At 33.3% G+C, this 12,542-nt stretch overlaps 1 protein-coding gene across 10 annotated transcripts in view; it reads right to left on the minus strand.

The window, feature by feature from the left end:
- The window catches only part of ZNF804B (zinc finger protein 804B), a 775,441-nt gene that overhangs the window by 70,928 nt on the left and 691,971 nt on the right, over window positions 1-12,542 (minus strand). For all 10 annotated transcript variants that reach the window (XM_072965052.1, XM_072965053.1, XM_072965049.1 and 7 more), the window contains one exon: window positions 12,187-12,330. In XM_072965052.1, coding sequence (XP_072821153.1) covers window positions 12,187-12,330 — 144 coding nt within the window. The remainder of the gene's footprint in view (window positions 1-12,186; window positions 12,331-12,542) is intronic.

The raw sequence follows: 12,542 nt of genomic DNA on the forward strand, positions 1-12,542 counted from the left end.
TATGTTTAGGTTTTATATAAAAGTTTATGATTTGATAATAAGTATTTAGAAACTTATCTAAAAAGATATGGACTAAACCATTATTAAATAGTTTTCCAACTCATTGTTCCATACTTACATATTCATTAATTTTTAATATAAACAAGTGTCCAAACATTTATTTTAAGTTTAATTTTATATAAAATAATTTTAATTTTTACATAGTATTTCAGTTTCTGCACATCATAATTTAGCCAGTCTCTTTTCACTGTATGTTTAGATTGCTTCCAGTATTTTTCTATTTTAAATATCCTTATGCATAAATCTTTGGAATTAATATGATTATTTTTCTAGAATACATGCCAGGTGGAATTGTTAACAGGAAAAATTCACATTTTATGGCTTTTGATAACTGAGCTGAGCATCTAAAGATTTGAACAATTTATATCCCTACAAGCAATGTTTAACATATCTCTTATCTCACATCTCATCAATAATATTATTCTTTTTTCATATTTAACATTCTTTTTTTGAAAAATTCTCCCAGTTTGTATTTATTTGATTACAAATGATGTAGATCATGTGTTCATATGTTATAAGCCATTGACAATATTCTGAATGTATCTCTTTCACTTCCTCTCCTTGTCACTGCTATAAATAAGTCAGTCATCTCTCTGGGGCTCTTAGGCTCCCATGTGACTGCAGAGCCAAGCTCTCTTCCTTGTGTACCAACCCTTAAACTGCTTTTAGATTTTTTTCGCCTAAATCACAAATCTGATCATATCATTTGCTTGCTTAAAAGCCCTTGAAGACTAGCAATTTCCTACAGAGTAAAGTCTATAATTCTTAGAGTGAACACTACATCAGCATTAATATGGGCTCAAGTATTTTCTTAAATTATAAAAATGTGTTTTCATGACAGCCTTTGCTCAATGATTATAAAGAACCTGGGATTAGGATTTCATTTTACTCACTATAGTATTCAGTCTATCTACTTAAGAAGTAATTAAGGAGTGATGTCACCAAGATGGTGGTATAGGTCATCCTTGACTTTGTTCCCTCTCATAAGAAGGATAGCTAATAACTATTCAAGAACAAGGCACCACTGATAAAATCCTAGAACATGGTGGTGAGGCTGAAGCACCCCCTGGTATGAACTCAGTCTGCCAAGATTTAAGTGCTGGCTGTTACAAGACTGCCCAACTTCTCTGTTGCATTAAAAGTTACAGTAAAATTCCCATTGGGTGAGCCCTGCAGATTCCCTTGCAGTCTGGGGCAAGATCAGAGCAGGGGCTCCCACAAAATGACTCATAATTTTGGGAATAGGGGCTGGTCACATAAAATACACTGGTAGTGGTAATTATATAGTCACAGTTGGAACCTATAATTTGGTAATGGTAGCGCATAATTCATTTATAATTCTACTTTAAAAGTTGAAAAAATAAACATAGCAAAATAATAATTACTAAAATAATTTGTTATTAGGTAAGCAAGATAAAAATATGTAAATTGTAACAGCAATAAACTAAAATGTGAGGAGGATGAGAAGTAAAAATGTAAACTTTAGAAATTCTATTGAAGTTAAGTTGTTGTCAGCTTAAAAACTGGATGTTATAATTTTAAGATATTTTAGGTGAGCCTCATGGTAATCACAAGAGAAAAATCTGTACAAATTGCACAAAAGAACATGATAAAGAAGTTGAAGCTGATTGATGCAAAAGATGTTTAAACATGAAAAAGATGAGAATAAGGAACAAGGAACAATTAATCTATGAAAAAAGACAACAACAAAATGGCAATAATAATTCTTTACCTATAAATAATTACTTTAAACATAAATGGATAAATTCTCCAATCAAATGACACAGAATGGTTGAATAGTAAAACAAATCAAAACCAAAACAAAACATAAAATCTAATGATATGCTGCCTATGAGAGACTTATTTTTGCCTTAAAGACATAAACAGACTGAGAGTGAAGGGATGGAAAAAGTCACTGGAAGCAAATGGTAACCAAAGGAAAGCAGGGATAGCTATATTTATATCAGACAAAATAGACTTTAAACTAAAAATGATAAAAAGTGATAAAGGTCATTACGTAATGGTAAGGTGGTCAACCCATCAAGAAGATGTAAAAATTATAAATATTATGCACCCAACATCAGAAGACCTAAATATGTAAAGCAAAAACTAACAGAGTTAAAAGGAGAACTAAACAGTAATAAAATAATAGCTGGAAGTTTAAAATCCCACACTCAACAATGGAGAGATCATCTAGGCAGGGAATCAATAAGGAAACAGGGAATTTGGACACTATGGACCACATGGATCCAGCAGACACACACAGAACATGCTCTCTGACAACAGCAGGAGACACGTTCTTCTCAAGTGTAGGTGGAACATTTTTTTTAATATAGACCCATGTTAGGCCACAAAAACAAGTCTTAGCAAATTCAAGAACATTAAAGTTGTGTCAAGTATCTTCTCAGATCACAATGGCATGAAACTAGAAGTCAACAATGAGAAAACCGGAAATTTCATAGACACGTGGAAATTAAACAACACTGTTCTGAATAATCAATGGATCTAAGAAGAAATTAAAGGAGAAATAAAAAACTATCTTGAGACAAACAAAAATGGAACCCCAACATATCAGAAATTATGGGATGCAGCAAGCAGTTCTAAGAGGAAAGATCATATCAATAAACACTTAAGTTAATAAGCAAGAAAAATCCCCAATAAATAGCTTAATCTAGGCCTTAAGAAATTAGAAAAAGAGGAACAAACTGACTCCAAAGTTAGCAGAAAAAAGGAAATAATAAAGATTAGAGCATAAACAAATAAAAAAGAAAAATAATTGAAAAGATTACCCAAAATAAGAGTTGGTTCTTTGAAAAGATAAACAAAACCGACAAGCCCTTAACTAGATTAACCAAGGGAAAAAGAGGACCCAAATCAACAAAAGTATAAATGAAAAAGAGGACATTACAATTGACACAAAGGCTCATAAGAGACTACTATGAACAACTACTCACCAACAAATTGGACAACCTAGAAAACATGGAAAAATTACTAAGATTGAATCTAGAAGAAACAGAAAATCTGAATAGACCAATTACTAGTAGTGGATTGAATCAACAATCAAAAATCTCCAAATGAAGAAAAGCCCAGGACCCAGTGGCTTCACTGGTGGATTCTACCAAACATTTAAAGAAGAATTACATCAGACCTTCTCAAATTCTTCCAAAAAAGTGAAGAGGAGGGACCACTCTCAAACTCATTTTAGGAGGCCAATGTTATCCTGATACCAAAACCAGAAAGGACACTACCTTAAAAGAAAAATACAGAACAATATTACTGATGAATATTGATGCAAAAAATTCTCAGTAAAATACTAGCAAACCAAATTTAGCAGTACATGAAAAGGACCATTAACTGTGTTCAAGTGTGATTTATCTTTGGGGTGTAAGGATGGTTCAACATATGCAAATCAATCAATGTAATGTAATATAGTAATGGAATGAAAGAAAAGAATCAAATGACCATCTTAATGGATGCAGGATAAGCACTTAAAAAAAATCAACATCCATTCATGATAAAAACTCTTAACTAGGCATAGAAGAAACATATCTCAGTATAATAAAGGCCATATATGATAAGCCCACAGCTAAAATCATACTCAATGGTGAAATGTTTAAAGCATTTCCTCTAAGATCAGGAAAAGTCAAGATTCCTATTCTCATCACTCCTATTCAGTATAGAACTGGAAGCCCTAACAAGTGCAATCAGGCAAGAAAAAGAAATGAAAGTATCAGAATTATAAAGGAACAAGTAAAATGATCTATATTTGCAGATGACATAATTTTATATATAGAAAAATCCTAAAGATTCAACCAAAAATGATTAAATCTGATCAGTGAATATCAGTGAAGTTGTAGGATACAAAGTAAACATACAAAAATCAGTAGCATTCTATATAGTAACAACAAAGTTCATGAAAAAGAAATAAACCAATCCCATCCACAAAAGCATCAAAAACAGGATACCTAGAAAAAAAATTTAACAAATAAAGTGACAGATCTCTACTCTAAAAACTACATGACAGTGATGAAAGAAATTGACAATAAATAAATGGAAGAATATCTCCTGTTCACAGATTAGAAGAATTAATGTTGTTAAAATGTCAGTAATACCAAAAGACATTTATTATTATTATTAAGATTCAATGCAGTTCCTATTTGAATAGCATTTTTACAGAAGTAGAAGGCACACTCATAAAATTTATTTGGAACCACAGAAGACTCTAAATAACCCCAGAAATTCTGGGAAAGAATAACAAAGAGAAAGACATCACACTTACTGACTTCAAGCCATACTATAAAACTATAGCAATCGAAACAGTGTGATACTGACATAAAAACAAACATACAGACAAAGGGCACAGAATTGAGAGTCCAGAAATAAATCCAAGCATATATGGCCAACTAATATTTGACAAAGGAGCCAAGAATACTCAATGGAGAAAAAGCAGTTTTTTCAATGAATGGTGCTAGGATAGTTATTAATATTCACATGTAAAACAATGAAACTGGACCCCCATTTTACAACACTCACAAAATTTAACTTGAAACAGATTAGACTTAAATATAAGACCTGAAACCATCAAACATCGAAGAAGTAATAAGCTCTTTGATGTAGGATTTGGCAATGACTGTCTTGTATATGACACCTAATACACAAACAACAAAGTAAAAAATTAAAAAGTGAGACTACATCAAACTAAAAGCTTCTGTTCAGTAAAAGAAACCATCAACAAAGTGAAAAATAGCCTATGAAATGGGAAAAAGATTTTCAAGTCATATATCTGATGAGGGCTTAATATCCAAAATATATAAAGAAATCATACAACTCAGCACAAAGACATATAACTCAATTTAAAAATGGACAAAGGTACTAAATACATGTTGCTCTAAAGAAATATGAAAGGCCAAGAGGTACATGAAAAATGCTCAATATTGCTAGTCACTAGAGAAATGCAAATTAAAACCACAATGAAATTCTCATGCCTGTTAGAACAGCCATCACCAAAAAGACAAGAGATAGCTAATGCTGGCAGGGATATGGAGAAAGGGAAACCTTGTGTACTGTTCGTGGGATTGTAACTTGGTACAACTATTATGGAAAACAGTATAGAGAGTCCTTAACAAATTAAAAAGAGAACTATCATATGATCCAGCAATTCCACTTCTAAGAATATAACCACATGAAAAAAAAAAACTTTACCTTGAAAAGATATCTGCGCCCCCATGTTCAAAGCAGTATTATTTACAATAGCTAAGACATGGAAACAACCTAAATATCCACCGATGGATGAATGAATAAAGAAGTTGTGGTGTATATATACAATAGAATATTGTTCACTGATTAAAAAGTGAGGAACTCCTACAATTTGTAAGAGCATAGATGGAACTTGAAGGCATTATATTAAATTAAATAAATCAGACAGAGACAGACAAATACTGTGTGATCTCAGTGGAATCTAAAAACAAACAAACAAGCAAACAAAACAAAAACTCACAGCAAAAGAGATCAGACCAGACCTGTGGTTATCAGAAGTGAAGGGTCAAGGAGGGGAAATTGCAGGAGGGTACAAACTTCTAGTTATAAGCTAAATAAATTCTAGAGATGTACAACATGATGACTATAGTTAACAGTGCTGTATGATACATGAAAGAGTTGTTAAGAGAATGAATCCTAAGAGTTCTTATCACAAGGAGAAAACGTTCTTTTTCTTTTTTCTTTCTTTTCTTTTCATTGTATCTATAAGAGATGATGGATGTTAACTGAAACTAATGTGGAAATCCTTTGCAATATATGTAGTCAAATCATCATGCTGTACACTTGAAACTTATACAGTGGTATGTGTTAATTATTTCTCAGTAAAACTAGGGAAAAAAGAAGTGATTCATCAATGACAAATGAATATATTGATGTAGGACAGAGGAGTATGGTAACTTCTAAAATGTCAGATTATTTAGCTCCTTGTTAATTTTTAAATTATTTATTGAGTTATTACTATGTACTAGACACTGCTGTAAGTTCTAGGAATACGCGGATATACGGCCAATGGAGCCAACAATGCCCTGCTCTTCTCTTTGTGGGGTTAATCTCAGGGAAGGGGGCAAGGGGCAAAAAATTCAAAAAGTAAAAAAAAAAAATTTTTAACAGAGTATTAAGCAATGGCATGCTGGTATATCAACTCCATAGAAAAATCAAACAAAACATATAAAGTCCTATCTGTAGTGTTTGGGGATCTCCCACCATGGCTGATTTCAAGTTACCAATGTTTTAAGAATCAGCTCACAGAATTCTTGAATATCAAACAACAGGTTCTAGAGAGCCAAAACAAGTTAACTCCAACCATAACTGATAGTACCAACAGGGTGTTAGGATTTGGAGAAATGGCAACTGACTATTTGAATTAGTGCAAAAGAAAGGCCCTGCAGAAGAGGTGACACTGAGCTACCACAAATGAAGAGAACAATCAGAAACTGAAAGTCACCTGAAAGAGCATCTCTGGAAGAGAAAGATACTGCAAATGCACTAAGACAGGAAAGCACTTGGCACATCTGAAAGACAGAAAGAGCCAGAACGTAGATTTTTAATTAATTTTTCAGTTGGGAGCTAACCTTGAGATCAACAGTTCTCTTAGTTAGGGTGAAAGCAGTATTTCAGAAGAGCTGAATTATGATCAGGAAGCTAAAATCAATTTTGATTATTTTGTATTCCTTTGCTAATAGAGGTTCCAAATACTGCTGGGTAATTCCCAGGAGGGAGGGATATATAAACATAAAATCTGCTAGAAACCTGGGTTTATAGAATGCAAAATACAGCAGGAGATAAGTATTATTCTGTTTTACCTTCTGCTTCTAAAGAGTGTTCATTTCAGACACTCTTGTTTATGTTTCTTCTTCAATCTTGCCAACCCTACAAATCAACTGTACTTCAAAGTTTTATTGCCACATTAAAAGGACTAGTAGCTTAAACATACTATGCTGAAATGTATCATTGGGCAATATTTGGAAAAAAATACAAATCACATTGTAGGAACAAACCCAGAGGTAGGTAATTGGATTGAATTCATTTACCAGCTTTGGGAGTCTTTTCCCCTTAGCATCAAAATGACACGTATAATTCTGTTTTGTTTATTTTATCCTGAGCAGACAGAGATGGGGAGAACTCAAAACATATTTTAAGAATGAATCAGCTGGAGTTCAAATCCAGGCTGGAGAAGTGAGCAGCTCCTCCTGAGTGAAAAGAAATACTATTGTGAAGCAAAGGAAGATTAGGAGGATTAAGTGTCACATGTGGAGGATCTGGAAGTGGATTTGTTTTTTATTATTGAGGGTGTATTTATGAGTTAATTGTATGGGGATCTGGCTCATTTGTTTTTTTCTAAATTGAGATGAGCCAGAATGTCTCTGGGGCAGGAGAAACTTGTGATGCTTGTGAGGATGTGTATTACTTGTTTCAGTATTATGCATTTGCAGCTGATAGTCTTGAGAAAGAGATTATGACTTATAGTCTCAGAAGGAATTAATTGTTACTGACATGTTAGCTATATTAATAGTTACAGTGCTCTCTTTATCCACGTGACTGTAATTTCTACACACATTCAAACTGTTTTACTAGTAATGCTCAGCATTTACAAAGAATTTTAAGAGGTTCAAAGCAATAGCTAAAACAATTGAGTTCTTTCCAAAAACATGAGTTACATATAGAATAGGGCTGTCAAACCTTGAAATTCATTTATTTTTCCTTTTTGAAGAAATAGAAAAAAAATTCAGCTTTGTTACTGGTAACCTCTTTTTTACAAGAAACATAGCTCACTTTTTATTAAATTATAGAAAATATTATTAAATGTCCAATGGAATTAAAGCTATGAATCTCAGATTATTTTATTTTATTTCTTAAAGTTCTGTGCTAGCTTGCTTTTCTAGAATGACAATAAATCTGTGAATAATATAATCTTTGCAATAAAATAAATTATACACATAGTACTGCTATTTAGATGTGAGGCAACACAGAAGCTTTAGAAATCACTTATTAAACCAAAGATTTCTGAGTAATTATAAATGAGGGCAGGAAAGTAGAGAGGAGAACTCAGATTACGCTGTTTCTAGTTCTGAGCTAATAATGAGTAACAGAATTAATTCCATGTGAATTTGGATTCACTTCTAAGTGTACGAAAAGACCATATGGTACAGTATCAACATAAGACAATATTGTTTGAAGTTCAACAGAAGAGGCCAGATATTTCGTCTGAATCCACATGGAAAATAAAATTGTCAACTGTTCATATTACTCAGGCCAAGAAATACTTTCATCCAAATCCCCACTACTATCATTATAATCAGCACAACAATCAAGAAGAGCCCTTACTGAAGCAAGAACCAAATAGACATATTTAGCTTTGGGATATGGAAAGAAAAAGACTTCTGCAAATTTTACTTTAGTGCATACTTCCTTTTTTCTACATAAAATTCAGTTTCCTGTAAAATGGAAATTGTAAACTCAGCTTCACTTAAAATTTAGGCAATTTTCAAAATATTTTAGGTCAAAATAAATTGTCTGAGAGAAGCATTTCAACATTTATCCAAGAAAGTAGTCTTACTAGGTCTATGGCAAATTTAATTATTCCAATGTTTCCCAGGTGGGCAGCATGTACAAAATTCTGTACAATATTAACAAGTGTTAATCAAAAGGAGTTTGAATACTGTTAGATCAGCTTATGATGAGATCTCAACTTTTTTCATATCCAGATACAAGCTGTCAGTCTGTGCATTAAATCTACTGAAGTATATGTTGAAATACAGCCACAAGATGGAAGAGCATCCCAGACAGAGCCAATGTGAGCAGGTAGGAACACATAATGCATCTTTCAAGAAACTGTAAGGAAATTATGGGGCTGCAGGAGATAAATCTGAAAATGGATGCAGGAGCCAAATTGTGGACATTTTGAATGACAGACTAAGTATCTCAGAATGTTTTAAAAATCAGCCATCAGCCACTGAAGATTTTCAAGGAGGGAAGTGATAATTTAAATGTACTAGTTTGGGAAGATTGATCTGGTTGTAAATGGATAGGTTGGTGTGAAGCAGGGAAAATAGTGGATGCAGGTAGTCCACTCAGCAGACCCTGGCAAAGAATCAAGAGTGAGATTAAATATGAATGGTGAAAAGAGAGTGCAAAATGAAGAATGAGAACAAGATCTACTGCTAAAGAAGAAAGAGGAATGAGATACAGTTTCAAAGATTTTTGAGAGTTCCCCAAAAGAATGATGGTGACTTTAGTGATCACAGTGAATCTTTTGCAGCTTCTCTGTGTGTGGGTCATGCTTTCTAATTGCCCTCCATGCCTTATTATAGGTTTTCTACCATAAAGGACCTACCATTCTTGGTATAGTAGCATGGTTAACTTGTAATTCATTCTTCAAGAATGCTAGCTCACTTGTCATCTCCTCTTAATTTTTTTATGTTCTCTTAGTATCCTAGATATACAATTTTAAAAATCAACATATTTTAAAGATTGATTAATTTAGACTATAGGCACCCCAGGCAGATTATAGACTCCCCAAAGTTAGGGATCAAATTCCACAACTAGCACAGCAGCATGTAGTAGAAACTCAATCATTGTTTGAACAAGGAGCAGGTCTGGGAGTGTCAGAAGGCAAGTAAGCCTACAGAAAAACAGAAATGGGCAAATGTATGGAATATAAGGATTAAGGAAAGGCTGTTTTATCAACATGTTGAAAAGCCAATGGAAATAATATTGAAGAAGGTGAAAAAAGAGAAATCGATGAGGCAGAATTCCAGAGTGTAAGGCAGGCTATGGAATGCAGATGGAGAATTCATCCCCTGGTAGTCTAATATTTTCTACAGTTTTCAAAAGAGCCTCATATGTCTCCATTTCCTCACCTTAGTTTCTTGTGTTCCCACTCTCAAGAATGCCATCCATCTTGAGCCTCTATTTCAACATTTACTTATGCAAGTTGGAAGCACAGACCAAATATCGCTATCGCGTGAGCCCTTGCCTGGTCACTTATTTCTCTGAATCCCCAGAGTGATTTTTTTTCTTAATATGCAGTCTGAAGAACACCTACATAAAGTTCACTTTGGGTGATGCTTTGAGAAGTTTATCTTCATAGACATAGTCTATCTAATAAATGACGAAAGAGTGATAACATCAGAATCATTTTACAACTCCAAATGAAGTAATGGATTTAAAGAAATGATCATCTATGGCTACAAGAACATTAGTGGAAAAAGGTTGGTGGGGTACTTAATGACGGATGAAGCCAACTGTACCTAAACCCACTGATCAAACTTAAAGTCATAAAAAGAAAGACAATTAGACATCATATACATCCTTATGGAAGGACACTCTCTAATATATTTTTGCAGAGAAAAAAAAATGAACCTGCATTTGACCAGATTTTATTTGTTACAACCAGTTTAAAGTAAATGCAGAAGACAGAGAAAACATGAAAACAGAACACTGGGTTGTATTCAGCAAAATCCTGAATGTGTGAAACAATCCAGTTTTTCAACAAATAAATTGCAAGGAGTAAAATTCAAATAGCGAGTGGAAGACTTATAGTTTAAGTATATGTTAAAAGAAACTTAAAGACTTGTCAACCAAAATTGAGATATGTTTGAGTCTTGATTTCAACAAACCCAAATTTATAAATCATTTATGAGACAAATGAGGAAATAAGGTCATCCACTGACACCAGGATATTACTCTCTATTTTTAGGTAGGTTAATAGCTATGCTGTTTAAGCATCATTATACATCTTGAAATACTTTCAGATGAAATGATATGATGTCTGGAATTTGCTTCAGAGTAATGCACAAGGCAGCCGGGGTTGGGGAGTGAGTGGTGGGGCTATAAATGAAACAAGACTAATTGTTGCTGGTGTTGGATGGTAGCCACATAGTTCATCTTAATATATATTTGAAAAGTTTATATACTTTCTATTTTGTATCATTTTAAAATGCAACTTCCTGGACTCCACCTCAGAACTACTGGATTAAAAGGAGAGTATGAGAATCCGTATTATTAACAGGTTCTAAAGAGATGACTCTGCCCACTAAGCTTTGGGAATCACAGTCCTAAACAATTTATCCCATTGCTCTTGCTCTTGTCAGAGACATCCAGTCAATTATACATGCTTGTCATATCTTTAAAGATAGAAATTGAGTTTGTAACTCCCAAGGTGCTCAATAAATATTAGTGATGTGAGTCAAAATTGCTATTCACTGTGAGTAAACATTTTAAGTCTAGATTATACAAGACTTATCCACATATCCAATATATCAGGAGTATGCACTCTCTCAGCTCTTAGCAATAATCTTCTGGCCATGTGGAATTTTTTCTTAGTGGTATTTAGCACTCCTAATTCCTAAAGGGCCAATATTCTTATACCTCATGCAGCAAGGATAAAATCTAACAGGATGAGAACAACAAAAACCTCCTCTTTCACAGACTGATGGAAATAGGGAATATTAGCATCAACATGTAGAAACCTAACTGATTATATATATATATACACACATATATAGATAAAAAAATATATATATGGCATTTTAAGAAAAATACATGAAATGTGAAATGTTTATATCTGCCATATTCCTGAACTTTGCCTTTGTCCAAGTTTTTCTTGCAATGATTCATTTATTAAATAACCACCTTGACTCTCCTAAAAGGGTATTTTTGGGAAAATGTAACCTTTTATTGAGAATTATTTTTCCCAAAGTATTCCCCAAATCTTGGAATTCTTGAAAGAACTCTATAATAGATTCTGTCCTAGTACTGGTCCAGTGTTCTAGTTCTTCTACTAATTAGCTTGGTGGTCTTAAATCTGGCACTACTTTTACTGGGTCCTGGTTTCCCCATGTATATAATTCTAAAATAAATGTCAAACTACTCCTGGATCATCTGTAAATTAATCCAGTTTTATGCTACTTCTAGAAAAAAGCATTTCACCTAAAATTTAAATAAAAACCACAATCCTTCAAGAAAAAAGATAAAAAATGGTTTTACCTCAGCATCTTAGATACAGATAAATAAGGCCAAATGCATTCATTCTGTTCTGAAGGTAAAAATCCAGGATTATGAAAATAGATTCTTCCCACTTTGACTTACCTGTTTATGAGCATGATCATAAGAATTAATATGATTGTCAAACTCCTGATGTTTGTGATACTGCTTGTCACATAATTCACAGTAGAAGTTTGCCTTCACATCTTCCAGGGCCTTTGCTGTTGACTTCTCCTTTTCTGGAAAATCCTTCAAAAAAAAAAAAAAAAGGGCAAACATGTTGGTTGTACTTCTCTCTAGTAGCATAACCAAATCTCATATTAATCAAGTTGGTATTTAATTTTTTACTGATTGAAAGAACATGGTTAGGCTCAGTACCTTTTAGAAATTCATGGCACTATGGAAGTAACTTTCAGCTCGGCCTTATCCCTAAGTTACTGATAGACACAAAGTGACCTATC

The sequence above is a fragment of the Vicugna pacos genome, chromosome 7, assembly GCF_048564905.1.
Source record: "Vicugna pacos chromosome 7, VicPac4, whole genome shotgun sequence".
Lineage (NCBI taxonomy): Eukaryota > Metazoa > Chordata > Mammalia > Artiodactyla > Camelidae > Vicugna > Vicugna pacos.